Raw genomic sequence first — 17,230 nt, forward strand, 5'->3', positions numbered from 1 at the left:
TATTGATCTACAGTATTTCTAAAGCAAAAGTTAGACAGTAAAAAAAAAAACAGATTTATACCTATTCACTTTTCAGTCATAAAATTAGTTTTAATTTTAATATGACTGTGTTTCTACTGTTCACCTTCAGTTTATCAACTAAAAACCTGTTGTTTTTTTTCATTGTCACTAAGCAGAAAACATTTGGATCATGAGAAGTATGGCGGGACTAGCCACAAGATAGTTTGCTTCATTTTTTATCACATAAATTTTCATTCATAAGATGGGACCAACACACATGCATTATTACCGCATCCTGGATAGAGTAAGAAATTCAAGGCAGGCCCATCAATATGATGTAGCACTATTTTTAACAGGTATGCATTCACTGTAAAACAACAGTAAGCCGAAAATGTACAACTTGAAGACAAGTATTATAAGTTCACAGTTTAATAAATCAAAACTCTCTAACTTTTGCAACAGACTGCTTTATCATGGGAATCAGAAAGCCCCCTTTGGGACAACAAGGTACCAATTATAATATATTTATTTAAAAACCCAGGATGTGCAGTCACAAGTGAGTACAACTAACAAGAAAATTTACAAATAAAACAAAGAATAAATGATATATAGTTTAATTCTACATCAAAAGATATAAAGATATGAAGGCTTATAATGAATGAAAAACAATAACACTGATTGCATAAAATATTATGATAAATACTTTTAATGGGATTAGCTATTTCCCAGTCTTTTACTGTATATAATTTATAATAAGGTAAGAAAATCTAGCCCTAGAACGATGAGATGCATGTGCATGTTACAAGCTAATAGTCCAGTTGTCTTTCTAGTTTCTGTTACTCAAAAACATGAACTATTAACTAAACAAAATCTTGAGACCACATGAATCGTGTCAGCTTACGAACTTTAAAAACTTTGAAGTGATGCATGAATGCAAAACTTATCTGATTTAAGTTTATATGAAATCAAAGAGATATAAACTTCCAAAATGTTTTACATATACTAATTGAACCAACCAGTCTATACATGCCTAACAACCTCAGCAAGTAAAAATGGCCTGCACTTGAACTTGTTTTTGTGTTGAATGAAGTAAATATTGGAGACATGAGTGAGCTTAAATTACCTTTTAACCACTTATTTCACTTTAGTATTTATACAAAAGCTCATAATAGTATAGTCTGTACATGCAATAACCCTCATTTCAACAGCTACATGCATATAATGAACACATGGTTGAATACTACATGCATATCCATATACATACAATACAAAAGTATAAACTTTCAAACTTTTTTTTTTCTATGTTTAACATCCCATACTGCCATTTGGTACCACGATTTAATAAAATTCAAACTTGAGACCTTAAGCCTCACAAATTAATATATACATGCCAAGTGTGCAGTTTTCAAACCAAAAATGGCACAAAAAAGTGCACTATACATATTACCAACATGATTAAATTCACTACAACAGATACGTTAGAGTTGGGCAAGTTATTTCTCACTGATAGGCTCCTTACTCAATTTGACTAAATTAATCAATTAGTTTCACACATACTCTGCATACAAGTAATCAAAAAAGGTAGGAATATGCTTGTTTCATTACTCTGTCAACAACTGTATTATTCTAACATTACATTAATCTTCTTATTTTCACATAGTTTAATATTTTCTTACAATGAAAATATATTTCCAATAGATAATTATCTCACTCACACTTACAGCCATTTTCAGTTTGACTGCCCTCTTGTACACAAATGTTCACCTGCCACTAGCTTTGAAATTCTCACCTTATTCCATGTTTGTACCACATGGTTCAGCTGTGTTTAAGCATACAAATTAGCATGTGATAGTCCTTCACCAAGAAGAGTAGAACTAAATCTCCTATAGCAGCTGATTCCCTCTATACAGTTGAGCTCAATCTTCATTTTGAGAATAGGCACAAAAAATGAACTTGGGAGAATTGGCAGGAAATGAGAAGAGAGGTAAAGAACTATCAGAAATAAAGTTTCAGTTTAAGAAAATATTAACTTCCAATGCAATTTCTTACCTCTGCTCACAGTTTTAATTAGAATCCCATACTGAGCAGGTGGAGGGACTAATGTAAATGTACCTAAATGCACACCCTTCAAAAGTGTCTGAAGTGTGCCAAAAGAGGAAACACAATCATGAGAGGCCACACATCTGAAGCAGGTATACTCTATACCCATTTGGAGTCAACAGGTGTAGTTTGCAACCAAAAACCAGAAGAACATAACAATTCCAAATCTATAAGGAAGAGAAATGTGTATAGAGAAGCTAGGGTGTGTGCAACCATAAACAGTATGTCAACTCTAGTTCAGACCAGTGGCACAAGAAGGACCTTGACCAGCCCATTCACCTCAAGTCTAGGAACCAAAAGATAAGAGGAATCTCCATTCCAAAGATTTAAACTATCATGTGCACAAATCCAGCATAAGTTGCAATAGTAAACTCCAAGAATTTGCATAATTTCAGGAAGGTGGAAATGAAATGTGGAGGATCAATTTCAATCCAAAGCCAATTGACATTGGGAATGAAATATCCCATCCACAGTAGGAGAAAATTCCCAGCCTTTTCTCATGCAAGGTCTTATGTTGACTGGCTCAGCTCCAGTCATCCAGCAACAGATATCCAGGTAGTGGTACAAAGGAGAGTTCCCAGCCAGATGGACAAACTGCAAAGTAGACAGAAAAATCCATCCAAACCAGTAGCATCTGGAATAAAATATCAAAACAATGACAAGAGGATAGTCACACCTTCTACACAGGCTCTACTCTCAGCTAAGATAATTTTTGCACACTTTAGAGGATTCCTCCATGATTCACCACCCTAGAAACTAGGAGCAGGTAATGGTAAGAAATCCCATAGTTCAATGGAAGGAGGAGGAAAGAAATGCACTGGACAGTCTGCTGGAACACATCACTGGAGAAAAGAGCAACAGTAGACCATAAGATGCTGTTTGGAAAAGGAGATTATTCCCAACCAGGCAATGGACATAAAATAACTTACCCAATGAAAGTTGTACTGAAATATAGAGAATGACTACAGAAAAAAGACAGTATCTAGATCAGCAAGAAACTACTAGATGGTACAAGTACTGTAACTCAAAAGTGTAGGGAGTGATCTGCATGTTGGCCTAGATATATTCTTCTTAAGGATGATAAAAACAAGCAGCCAAGGACAGTGTGAGATGACAGATCTTATGGGACTGTACATAGGAAAACTGGTAAGATTTGGGAGAACAAGAGGAATACACAATATGGATAACCTGACAAATACAACAGATAAAAATGATGCAAGAAATATCAGAAAAATGGATCCCAATGGACAAACAAATGTGAGTGAGAGCAATGCAATAGTCCTGTGAGTGACACAGAACATTGATCAGACACAGGAGATGAACCAGATCAGAGCAGAATTAAATACAAAATAGAGATAGAAAAGAAACAATTGGAGAAGAAAACAAGTGGCAAAAATGGAGAAAATGAAATTAGATGATAGGTCCACCTTATAACACCCAACAGTTGGAAAGGGCATACCCTTGTCAAAGAACCAGGTAAAAAAAATCAGACACCTGAGGAAGAGGTAAAATCCATGGCAGATAGACCAACAATGGAATATTCTCTTCTGATATATATACACATACATGGATGAGAAATAGACATTATGAGACAACATGGATGCTACACAAGTGGATAGTTCTGAACACCTCACAAGGGGCCAGACAAAAGTCAGAGAGTTAGAATGGAGGCATGAAGCACCCTCAAGTGAGATTATTATAGGAGGGACCAAAAATAAAGAAAAGATAATGAAGGTTCTTCCTGGAAAAGAGATAGGGATAGAATCATGGTTAAGTCAACCAGAAAAGAACAAAAAGAAGGACCTGATATACAATGGATTGAATGAAACAAATTACTTGGGGTACAAAATACATGGGAGAGTATGTATAAAGCAAAAGGTCCTTGCAATTCTGGCTGAATTCATCCATGGCAAAAGCCAAATTATGTGGAACGGGGAACCAAAAGGGAAGTATCTTGGCATTTAAATGAGTAATGAATGCACAAAGTTCGGAAGATTATAACCTGAGAATATAAACAGAGATTTTGACAAATACTGGGCACCAGTTCACAATAGTGACTAAAAACATTAATGGACTATCAGTAATTTAATGTACAATAAAATTTACAGTCAAATAAAGAAATTCAACTTGAAATTATATTACAAACAATACTTTAAATGTGCAGATCAATAACCAGACCTTGACAAATTCCAGGAACTAAGTCACTATGGCAACTAAAAATTTCATCATGGTAACTAGTATTTTATCACATTTTGTTTGTGAGTAGGGTTGTGCCAAATAAAACTTAAATCTAAAACAGTTCTGGACTATTTCAAGTCTGGAACTATTTTCATGTTTTTTAGTTTGAAATTGAACTGTTTTTGTTTTTTTCATAGAATTTTAATGCCAGATTCAAAAGTTTTATCAAAAATAAAGTGATACAATTGCTCAAAACATTACTAATTTTGCACCATTTGTTTCTTCTTTCCCTCAGTCCGACCAATAAGTGTGCATGTATACACTTGTATGAGACCTATGGCAGTTAGTTCAGGCCATACTATCAAGTGGTTGTTGATATGTGATTGGAGAGGTTTCTGAAGAGGATTACTAGGATGATTCTGGAGATGGAAGAATTATTTTACAGGAATAGATTAAGATCTCTTAAATTACTTTCACTCAAGAAAATAAGGTAATTTTTTTTATGGTATCCTTAGGATAAAAGCCTTTCTGATTTCTTAATATTTTCAAAACAACAGACTGACAACATAAATGTTAAAGAACTGGAAAAAAAAACAGTTAAGACAATTTTATTTTTCTAATAGGATATTAGTTTATAGAATAAACTGCCATTAGTAAGAGTTCAAGAGAGAACTGACTATCTGCTTGAAATTGTCATGTTTTTTCTTGAAGGGGATATACAGACAGTTTTAAAGAACCAATTGCTCTACTGTTATCCATTACGTTAAAAACACCATTTCAAAGTCCTTTGACCTAATTCCTTTTCATATGGGTAATGGCCTACAAGAATAATGTGGTTTATTTCAAGTTCTCTCCAATAAAATGCAAAAGGTTTTAACAAAATGAATCTTAGTATCTTTAGTTACTAAATGTGTAAATATTCCACCAAAACTTAAAAAATAAGCAACATTTTGAGTTATTGAAAATAATGTTTCTAAAGAAAATATAACAAAGAATAACTTGATTAAAAAATCTTACATAGCAGCAACTGCTACACAAAATAACTTTGTAGAGCACTATGCCAGTACATGGTTACCATACTATCTCAAGTACATACAATCTAGAACCAAGAAAAATGCTGAAAATTAATTTATTTGAATCTTGAGAAAAATGTTCAAACTGTGAAAATTATTATAATACTATTTTTGATATTTCTATGACTTCTTAACATTAAAGACACTATTGTCCAATGCTTTCTCATGAGACTTACTAACAAACTATTTTCCTATGAAAAGGTAAAAAGTTTATCTTCCAAAATAGAAATACGATCATGATATGAAATTAAAAAAATATATATATGTTGTTTTTGATCTGACAAAATCATCAACAAACTGAATATAACTTACTTTTACAAACTATACAAAGAGAACTGTGTAATCCACTTGGAATTTGAAAATCTTGGATCTGAATTTTGTATTTACCATAGTAAATAGTGTTGCACTTTGTATTTTGCAGGAGTATATTTGAATTGCCAATACAAATTACAGAGAGGGATACAATACCAAATAAATTACTCCAAGTTTATTACAAAATATGAATGATCATGTTTTTTAAACCTATCTTCAATCCCACACATTTCAGCAGTTTTGAAAACATAAAGAGTCTTTTTATTTAGGCCACTTAAAATACTTCAGTTATCTCTAAAATAGAAAAGTATTCATCAGATGTTGCTTCTTATTTGACAACCACAAAGCCACATGTGGTGTCCTTCTTCAAGTTGGATTCTGATTACTTTATTCCAATGTTACAGATGCTCAAAATCATTAATAAAAGCTACAAGAAGTTCATTCACTAGTTATGTGTTAGCAAAGTAGACAAACCACTGACACTAATATTAATTTTTTACATGTTAGAAATGATGTTAAGAAAGTCCTATAGACTTGAGACTGAGTTATTTGATACTTTCAGAATAAATCTTGTCTACTTCATATTGTAAGAATAATGCCATAGTATTTCTCCTTCCTAGAACATCTACTGACAGCTCTTTTTTTAAGGAAACAGCAAAATTTTAGCTTCTGTTACACAATATTTGTACTGAATGAACTTGTCAAAGTGAATCAAAATTTACTCATCAAATACCTGCTGCAAGTTTGCTCTAGAAATTAGTTGTTTCAGTATAAAGCCAATCCCACAGACATTTTCCACCAACTCAGTATATAACAAGTAGTGAATGATTCAAAAGTATCAGATTTTATCAAGATAAGAAATCAGAATTATATTGTCTGCTACAAACTCATTCTAGCAACATAAAATATGTTAAACATGAATTTTCTGTTGATGCCCACCTAAAGACTTTTAAGATTATTTAAATATCTTATTTACTTTCTTTTCTAATACTTGGGTACTTTTTTTTTACAAGTTACACCCAAAAAACTTAAATAAAAAGGTATAAATCAGGGTTGTCATATTTTTTTTACCCAAAATGTTTATGCTAAACTTTTCAGAGGATTTCATGATTTTACAGACTTGCACATGTGAACATACAACTTAGTGATATTCCAACTTTTCTTCAAGCTCCTACATAATTAACAGCACTTCAGCTCATAACCTGTTTAATAAAAGGTAATAATTTTTTGCAATGTACTTACTTAGAATAAATTATTACAAAGATTTTCAAACAAAGACACTGAAATCTGATGGTAGACAATCCAACATTTGATCTATTACCAATTATGTTGAATTAAATAATTACCACGAGAATATTTTGATCACATAGATAACCTAAAACATTAATAAACAGAAATGCTAATTTTGATTAAGTGATTTTTTCATTGCATAAATTGATTTAATAATAATTTAAGTTGTTTTATTATTCTGCAAGAGAATAACAGATGAATATTGACTAATCAGATAACTGCACAGCTCTGTTAACTGACCACGATTAAATTAAGGTACATAGGTATAGCATGTCAAAACAATAAAATTTGTATGCTCATATAATTATTTCCAAAATAAACAGAAAAGAGGTGGGATTAACCAACCTCTTAACCATATTGTGCTTGTTATATCTTCATACTAAAACTTTTAAATTAGTAAGCCTTTGTTTACAGAGTTTGGCAGGTTATCAGTATATATTACAGTGCTTTCATATGCAAAATATCAGGGTTTTTTTTTATTATGTTTCAAGGTTTGTTAAGCAGTATTTTTCTTTATGTCTTTTTTTTCCTTTTTGCTTGTTGGATAGGCAGCATACAAAATAATTTTCATTCTAAAATTAAAAATAATTTTTTTCATCAGAAAGTTATCAAATTTCACAGCCAAAATCCTTATAATATTCAAATAGTTATCAAACATTTTTTATGATAAAAATTTATATTTTATCTTATTTTCCCTAATAAATCACTGTACCTGTCCAGTTGATTTGATCAATCTTCTAACCACCATAAAAAATTAGAAATAAATATAAATTATACATTTTTTCCCTTCTGAAATGAATAAAAATTATAACATGAAAACATAAATGTTTAGACTAAATAGCTTAAATCTTAACTTTACACACTTACATATATTTATCATTTATATTATATTCATCTTTCAGCCATGCCTGTTAACAAAGATGTTAAAATGATGTAGTGCATATGCAATCATGTTAACAAAAACATTAATATCAAACTGACCTTTAGTCTTTAAAAAATATGACCTGTCTTGGCTTTTTTAATGAGCCAGTATTTTTAAAATAGTCACATTTTGTTTATTATACCTTATACATGTATACAGATTATTAGTATTTATAAACAAGTTCTTAAACTTGCTTTTCTTAGAAAACAGAACAGTAAATAAAGAAGTAAAGCAAACAATTATCTCTTCTAGTTATGACTTCTGTATTCAGTTGTTGCTTGTTGTAAGTTGCTAAACATTAGAAAAATTGCACATGTGAAGGATATGACACACAATAATATTTTTAGAGTTTATATACACATACATATTTTTGAATAACCAAGACTCAACTTACCAGCATGAAACCACTAGGAAGACTTTCTGAACTTTTGATTGGCTAAACACATCATACACAGAAGTAAGAATATATAAGAAGCTATTTCCAAAATTGAAAAAGGCGAGCTGACACACTCTGTGTATTCAGTACATGAGCAATATCTCACCAAAAAGAATAGATAAGAAGTTTTTATTTTACATTCTAGCTTTTCAATATCAAGAATTTGAATTTCTAATTTGTACAAAACTATAGACTTTGTATTTTAACATCACAAATATGAAATTTGAGCAAGTGCTGCATTCAACATACCAAGTGACATACAATAATCAGTGTTTAGGAGTGTTGTTTAACATTTCCTTTTAAATTAAGAAATTAAGTAATGTATAATATGAAAACTTGAATTATAATTTACAGTTTGAATACCAACCTTAATTATATAAATTCATAAAATAGTAGTTAAATAAAACTTTAGTTGCAAGTCAACAAATGTAATGATATGGCCTTTGACTCACAACCCACCTGAAAAGACCCAGCTCTCAATTAATCACACTCAATTGATTGACTAATTTTCCTATTTTCAGCTTTTCATTTTGTTGTTTTTTAAAGATACTTTCAAACTATCCTACATTTAATACGATAAACATCTTCAGGGACAATTTGGGATTAAATTTCCTTTTTAATCCTAAGCTGTTATACATAAAATTGCATCATATTAGTAACATAGTACAAAACCCACAACAAGCTGAGAATACATTCAGTACCTTTCTATGGGTTTCTCCCAATAAATTTTCAAAAGACTCGTCTATTAAAACTAGAAAATATTATTTTATGAGAAAGAATTAATTTGAGACATTGATTATAAATCAAAAATTATTAAAAATAACAGTAACTAGTGAGATTACTATTATTGAGTATAGGTTAATATAAATTACATATTCTTAGCTTTGTGAACTAAAGCTTATAATTTTAAATAAACACAGCTGCATACAGATGATGAAACAAATATTGAACAAAAGGCACACAACTACATCTAAGTGAATAAGCATTTGGATATGTTAGCTGCACCTTCAATGTAAAAAGGATAATATGCTTAACAGCACTTGCCACTTCACTTGTTAAGAGGTAAAAGACAATAAGAATATCATGGGCATGAAATACATCATTATTTTGAACACAAAAATATTCCAGGATGAAGTGACCTTAAAGCACATCTTTACCCATACCACATTTATTTATTATTGCATATTAGGAAGGCTGTATACCAATTATAGCCTATTTAAAAAGAAAATGATCATGAAGTATGCCTATTAAATGATTATTATTATTATTCTATACAAAATAAAATACAATGTAGAATAAAATTCATATACATATTGTCTTTGTTTTCTTACCATTAATAAACTGTTTGGTACTTGCAAAGTCATTAGATGTGTGAAAGGTCAACTTTTCTGAATTGACAAAGAAAAAAGTTTCAAAAGCATCATGGGATTTGCATGTGCAAGTAAGGCCCCTATAAAAATGAAAATCATAAAAAGAGCACCTACCACTCATAGAGAAACAAGAGGTAGATAATAATGTGTGGAGCAGAAAACATACAGACAACAATTATGATCAGAAATAAATAGATGAGGAATGGTTCATGTGCCACCATGAACTATATCCTCTAATGGACAATGTAATTTAATAGACAGGAACATGGCAAGGTGAAAGAATTAATGTGAGGAAACTTGGAATATATGACAATCACCTGGAGACAGGGAAGAATAATCCAGGTGAATAAGCTAGCAAATTTAACCGTAATAGGAAAAATACCAAAGAAAATGGAAGGGTTTCAATGAATGAACAAATAGGATCAAGAAACAGGTACAGAAGCAGTGATAGCCACATAACAGCAGAGAACAAGGACAAGACATACAAGATGATTCAGATCAGAAAGATGATAAAGGTGATAAAAGGAATGGAAAGAAACATGAATGATGGTGGATAGCAAAAGCCCCATGTCGAAAAGCTAAGTAAGGGAGGAAGTCAGGTTTGGGAATGTAAGACAGGATGGAAGACAACTATGACAAAAATACTAATGACAATAAACATATTACTTACATTGGTAAACTAACATGAAGGAAGGGCAAATGGAATGGAAAATCAAGGAAGCAACCTGTAGGGTAAGTCTGACTCATCTGTCAAGGAACCAGAAAAAAGCCACATGTGAAGATGGAGTGTTAAAATAGAAAAATGTAGAAAATCTGAATAAGGATGTCTGAAGAGGGTGGGTGAGAGGGGAAAAGGAAAAAGATGTTGATAGGAGTGGGTATAAAGTGCAAACCACATCTGCAATAATCAAAGTGATGCTACCAAGAGGGTATGACACAGAGTGTCATGAATGACAAAAGGATAAAAGGAAGAAGACATATGAGGAATAAGCATAGAGGGTAAAGGCACTTTAGTTCTTACTAAGGACATCAACAACTAGAGCCAAAGCTTGGAATTTGGTTTGGTGGTAAATGTATCTAGTTCTTGAATGCTCCACTATGAACATATCCAGCTGAATACCTATGACTTAAGGTACCACTTCATGGGGAAAATCTTGTTGGAGCATGATAAACAAAACACAAAAGTACCCACTTACCAAATGGAATGGAACTGTTTGGGAATGATGGAAGGAAGGGAGACAAAGCCTAATGGATAGAGACTAGTTGTGAGAGATTGATATGCAAAGATGACCCATTAATAGACCAATGGTCCAAATGCTCATGTGTGTCCAAATGTGCATTCTGACCCAAAAAGAAAAGAATCCATAGAGGTGCAGCCCTGGATGAGAATAAAAATGAACACAAAATGTGGAGTTGTCTCTCTCAAACCACAAGGCAAAATCGACATGAGAGAAAGGAAGGAGATGGATGGCAGCATCCAAGGGATTCTAAACAAGTTCCACTGATTTAGTAAATCCCACTGAAGAGGTTGTATGTGGGCTCAACTGAGATAATTATGGACTACAAAGAAGTAAGCATCCTCAAAAGTGAAAAAACCTCTCACATAGTTGGAGAAACAGAGGAAGAAACAGTCCAAGCTAGAAGCTCTATAGATTTCAGGCAAAGGGGATAAGGGTGAGCCAGCTGAGATAGAAATTGAAAAATACCTATAAATGAACAAAGTATTGACTGGGGAAAAGGAAAAACTTCTCACTTTGACTGTTAACCTATCCATGCAGCCTTTAGAATAAAGACTATGAGTAAAAAGAAGAGGAGGCATGCGAAGGAGCTAGAAGCAGCTAGTCATCTATATAGTGGTGGAAAAAGGATTCTGAAATGGAAAAGAAAGACAAATGCTTTGACACTGATAGAAATGCAAGAATCATAATCCAGTGCAAATCCAGCACAGAATTGGTGGACACAACCATGATGGACAAAACAAAGAAAATACTGGGATGCTGGGGAGATGAGAATGAGAAGGTAAGCATTCAAAACACCTAACCTTATCATCCAAAGACCAAGAGTAAAAGCCCTTCAAAGAGATAAGTAAGGATCCATGGTGTATCAAGGTCTAGGTAGCAGTTCAAGGAAGAAATATCAATGACAAAGCACCATTCCACAGTCTTCCTTGGGTACAAACAAATGAGAATAGAAACCTGGCTGAAAAGGATCTTTCTATTCCAAAGCATCTTAATGAAGAAGATTCAGAACTGCTTCAGAAGAAGCTGGTTGGAAATGGAATTCTGAGGAGTGGTAAAGGATGTGGGAACTGAAACAAAGAATGAGCCATTCAAACCCATGCAGCAGGTACTAGTAAAAGAGAGAAAGACTGAAGTACAGACAAACAGAAAGACAATGAGGAAAGGGAGATGTGCAAATGTGCAGATTCAACTGTAGTCTCCAACATGTCAGGAAAATCCCCAACATCATTTTGCCTTAAAAAAGGCACCACAAACAAGTCCTGCCATAGGATAAAAAATAATCCTAACTCAAGAGATCCAGACATAGGAACCATGTAGGTAGGAAAAGGCAGAAGAGGACAAACCTGCAAGCATGGAGAAAGAAAGAAAACAGGACATGAGTTATCACCAAAAATGTTTCATGAAAACAACAAAAAGCCTCTGGCAGAATATTAATGAAAGAAAAGGGAAGAAGGGGGGAATAGTGTGAGACTGATACAGAAAAGTTTAGGTCAGAAAAATATTACCAAAGCAGTGGAGTCAAAACCATAAGATACTGGCTTAAAGGTTTCTTACTTATAAAGAAAGGTTAAGACAAAGAAAAAACATAACATACATGGTTTATTAATTCCATGAAAGGAGGTGGCCTGAGTACTCCCATTGGAGCTAAATGTGGCCATGTAGCCTGGAAAGGGAAAGCAAACAATCTACCAAAATCCACTTCCTCCTGTTCAGGTACTCTAAACAAGGCATGAGAGAAAAATAAGAAGCCTGCACAAAAACAGCTATACCCTGGCCAACACCAAGGCCATAATATCTCCTGTTGACAACTGAGGGCCCAAAACCAAAATTTTAGGAAAAACCATAGTTGTAGTAGTTGTAATGTAAAACTAAGAATATATTTCAAGGAAGTGTGAAAGTAGAAAAATCCAAACATAGAGCTCCAAAAAGCACATTTAATAAAAGACATGTAAAGCTAATGTAAACAGGTTATTTTTATAGATAATTCTTTAATTCAACATGTTAGATAGGATAACCTATGGGGTAAATAGGGAAAAAAAGTATTAAATAATGCTATCCAGTAGCAAGGGTGCAGAATTTAACTTGCAGATCAAACAATACAGTAAAATGTATTTATAGTGATGTTAGTCCACACAATGTTGGAGGATCTAACTTTAAAGTACAAGGTGTTTAAAGAAAATGGCAATAGTAACTTATTTTTGTCAGGGATACTGCCAAGACTTAACAGGTGGTTGGATTTATGGGATCAATACAGAAGGAAAAATAGCTTTTTGGAATGGATAACTGATATTTAAATAAAGTGGAGACTGGCTTGTCTGAAAGAGCTATTAACTTTAATGGAAATTTTAAAGTAGGACTAGACAGTGATGAAGGACACACTTATAAGATAAAAATAAGATGTAAACAACAGGTGGATATGAGACATCTTTAGCTAAGACAGTCATATTTATCTCTCTAACAGACTAGTTGGTTTTGTGAATAAGTTGCCTTCAGAGGTGATACATGGAGTTAATTTAAAGAAGTCTAAGGAAAGGCTCAATAAATATTTGAATAATAAAGTCTAGTTCTTGGCATTTTATTCTTAAAGTTTAGATTGGAGAATAAAATGATCTAGATGAGCCAACAGATTCTTTCTTGTCATTAAATTATTAGTACTAGCAGATTGGTGGATAAAATGGTCTAGATGAATGAACAGATCCATTCTTATTATTACATTATTAGTACTAGCAGAAATACTTTGCTACAGGAAGCTGTTTGTTCAATTATAGTATTCATGCCTCATTGAAAAAATTTAGAAAAGTGAACATTTTGTAAAAAAAATATTTTTTCCTGGGAGTTACTGCACAGGAAAGTGTTTGGATTTTGCTCTTTGCATCAAAATGATTCAATATACAGAACACAAACTTTTTCATACATTTTACTGATATAAACTGCAATGTTTTAATATTTTAAATGTGGTGCCATTTATTTAAAAAAGGTTTTAAAAACTCCAGTTTCTCAATACTACATTTAAAAATTACAACTATAAAAATATAATAAAACCCTCACATATACTTCTACTAAGAGTCATATTCTTGTGAGTTAAGTACTTTTATTTAAAACTGTGTTATGTGATAAAGAAACAGTTATTGCACATACTACAGTTATTTTCCTAATTGTCCAAATCTTTATTATCCAAAGTGTGAATTTTTTACAGGTTCTTGTTTGTGGAGCCATTTGGTAGAGGCTGCAGGAGTTTTGGTTACATACATAAAAACTAATATACACACTACATCCATTATAGTAAGAAGTAGATACAGTAAAATTTGTGCATTAAATCTTAAAATGTTTTATGTCATATTAATCTGCAAGGTTTCACAAGGAAAATGGGAAGCATATAACATAGGACAAGTGTACAAAGAGACATGAACTAGTCTAGGGACAAACTCATGACACAGCTTTCACACCAGAGATTCTTGTTTTTTTAAGTATTCCAAACTCAAGCCATGAAATCAGTAACAAGAAGAAAACTATATGGATGATATCTATCATCAAATTAATGGCCAGTCTTATATTTTTTACATCAATCATCTATGAGACTTTAAAATTAAAGCACAAAAATACTTCAAATATAAACAAACATTATATACTTGTGTGCACAATGGAAAGAGAATACTTCACTTTCCTTCACTGCTCAATTAACACTGGTAACATAATACAGAGAGTTGACCAAATTTTATTAAAATGCTTCTGACCATGCAAATCAGCAAGTTACAAATACAACCAACATAAAATCACAATGAAATGGTATTATCAGAACAATATTTTGATACTGTTTGGCATTTGATAATTAGTGACTGCTTTAAGAAAATAATGCAACAGTCCTTTTCAAAAAAAATTATTCATTCACTCAGATCATAAAAATGTGTTTTAGTAGAAGACTTAGAATATCCCTTGTTCTTATAAATTGCATGGGAAGACAAAGAAACATGAATTAACATCAGGCATCACCATCATTCAAAAAGTCATATTCCCATCATTCATGATAACAAGAAACCCACTTGAAGTAAAAATATATCTCAAAATAACTGCTATGGATATTAAAACTTTTATTAAAATACAGTAGAAAACATTTTGACCTTCTTAGGTCATCTTCAGGTTAACAAAGAGAGTTTTTTAACTTACTCAACTTTATGTATAAGGACAAATGACCATTGTTTTTTCAATGGTGTTTATGCACACCATTTTTGAGAAAAGTAAAATTTAAAACCCACCCTTTACTCTCCCAGAAATAATAGATTCCCCTCTTAAATTCCTGTAAAGTGCTGGCCTCCACTACTGCTAGTGGCAACTCATTCCATAGCTCAATCTCCCTGTTAGAAAAATAAAAATGCCTTAAATGGAGTTTCACCTTACTTATTAAAGTCACTAACTTGTATCCTCTATTCCTATTATCATAAAAAAAAAAAAAAGAATTCTTTATCCTATCAATGTTCAGATAAACTTGTGAACTTCAAAAGATCACTTATTCCCCCTTCTTTCAAGAAAAATAAGAGATCTCAACTTATCCTGTAAAATAAACCCTTTTATTCCAGAATGATCTTGATCTCTCTCTCTGGACCTTTTCAATAATTCTATACCCTTTCTTAAATGATGAGACCAAAATAATACACAGTATTCCAAGTGAAGCCCAGTTACTGGTTACAATAACAAAACATAACCATATGACTCAACATATCACATTACATAAAAGTCAGTGACTGATATTCAATGATAGGCTGTTAAATTTCAGCTACAACTAACTTTAACGCAATATATGGAACAATACCATTGTAAACATAAATCTTTTAACATTGGATTTTATTTTTCACATAAAATGAACAAAAAGAAAAACTACCTCTGGCTGTTTTGTCAATAGTTACTTGTTTGAGATAATTGCCTTTTACTGACCTGCAAGCAATATGCCTATAAATACACCCTAAAACCATTACTAACCTTATTAATTCTATTACTGCTACAGAGCACTGCTTTAATTAAATCAGTGATTGACTGCTATCATGCAATACTTTTCTTCAATTTTATAATTCAGTCATGTTTATATATATTACATGCATGATCCAAATTACAATAACCCATGTGCATTCCATGAACTTACAATTAAAATATTTGTTCAAGTTCCCAGCTGATACCATTCATTCTGTAATACTCTGACACTGTCAACATCCAGAAACTGCAAAGTTTAACAACACCAACAAATTTCATTAATTATGCCCCTATCATCATCATTGAACTAGCCTTTCCCCACTCATTACCAATATGATTTTTTAGTTAATCCTTTGTGTGACATCTTATCAAAACCTTTTACTTTTAGATAATCTATGCATACCAAGACCATCCATACCATTTTTGCTATCCACATAGCAATTAACATGTATCATACTTGTTGAATAAAGATAATAGGTTCAAAGGCAAAATCTATATCAAATGTAATTAAAAACCTCTTTAATTATATATTTCCACATTTTACAAAACCAGTATTTAAATATTTTTGTGAATACTTCATATAAAATATTCACTAAAGATTTTTTCCAAAGAAATTCTTTTCTCAGTTTCACTTGCAAAATTGTTGTTATAATTTGTAACTGTAGAACTTGTAGAAGCCCTTTCAACGTACGTAGAAAAGGCACTAAGTACGAATTTTACATTTCAATTAAAATATTTATATTACTACAATATTATTCGGAGCCTGAATTTTATTATATTTAAGGCTAACGAAACATAACGTTATATGACTAATTTCACTATACTATGGTAACCAGCCTAGCTAGGTCTATACTGCTCTCAAAATGGTTCAGTATTCACTGAAGTGTTTCACACGCCCAAGATAATATTTATCTTTCATTTGTTGTTGTTTTTAATTTGTTGAAAACATATATTTAAATTGACTTGGAACATACGTACCTTATCGCCATTGCCACTAACCAATTCATAGAATATCGATGACAGGAAACAACCACTAACATTCACAGACAAATTTTGAACCGCCATATTGAGTATTTCGTTTAGACAAGACCCTTTCATCAATAAAATTAAAAAAAAAAAAAAATGGCTTCTTTGAAATAATGCTGAATATTATTGTGAATTATCGCAAATCATATTTTGCCGTTGTATAAAAAATATCAATGCAATGTTTAAAATATTCAAATATTTATTAATAATTTGTGGATTTTTTTGCCGCTTCAATTTTTTATTATTAACAGTAGTACTAATCTGTTCGTTTTCATTGCCTACGGATTGTAAAATAATGTTATGTTAACAGCTGTAAAACG

General features: G+C 31.9%; 1 protein-coding gene across 3 annotated transcripts in view; it reads right to left on the minus strand.

The window, feature by feature from the left end:
* The window catches only part of LOC143255694 (BRISC complex subunit abraxas 2-like), a 56,616-nt gene extending 39,615 nt beyond the window's left edge, over nt 1–17,001 (minus strand). For 2 of the 3 annotated variants that reach the window (XR_013030796.1, XM_076511754.1), the window contains exons 1-2: nt 16,863–16,970; nt 8,270–8,311 (exon numbers count right to left, since the gene is read on the minus strand). Coding sequence is in view for 1 of the 3 variants with exons in the window: in XM_076511754.1 (XP_076367869.1) it covers nt 8,270–8,311; nt 16,863–16,949 (129 nt within the window). In the remaining 2 variants the exon portion in view is untranslated. Of the gene's footprint in view, nt 1–8,269; nt 8,312–16,862 lie in introns of all 3 variants that reach the window. The other variant, XR_013030797.1, reaches the window with a different exon arrangement.
* Between the last annotated feature and the right edge of the window lie 229 nt (nt 17,002–17,230).

The sequence above is a fragment of the Tachypleus tridentatus genome, chromosome 7 (assembly GCF_004210375.1).
Source record: "Tachypleus tridentatus isolate NWPU-2018 chromosome 7, ASM421037v1, whole genome shotgun sequence".
Taxonomy (NCBI): domain Eukaryota; kingdom Metazoa; phylum Arthropoda; class Merostomata; order Xiphosura; family Limulidae; genus Tachypleus; species Tachypleus tridentatus.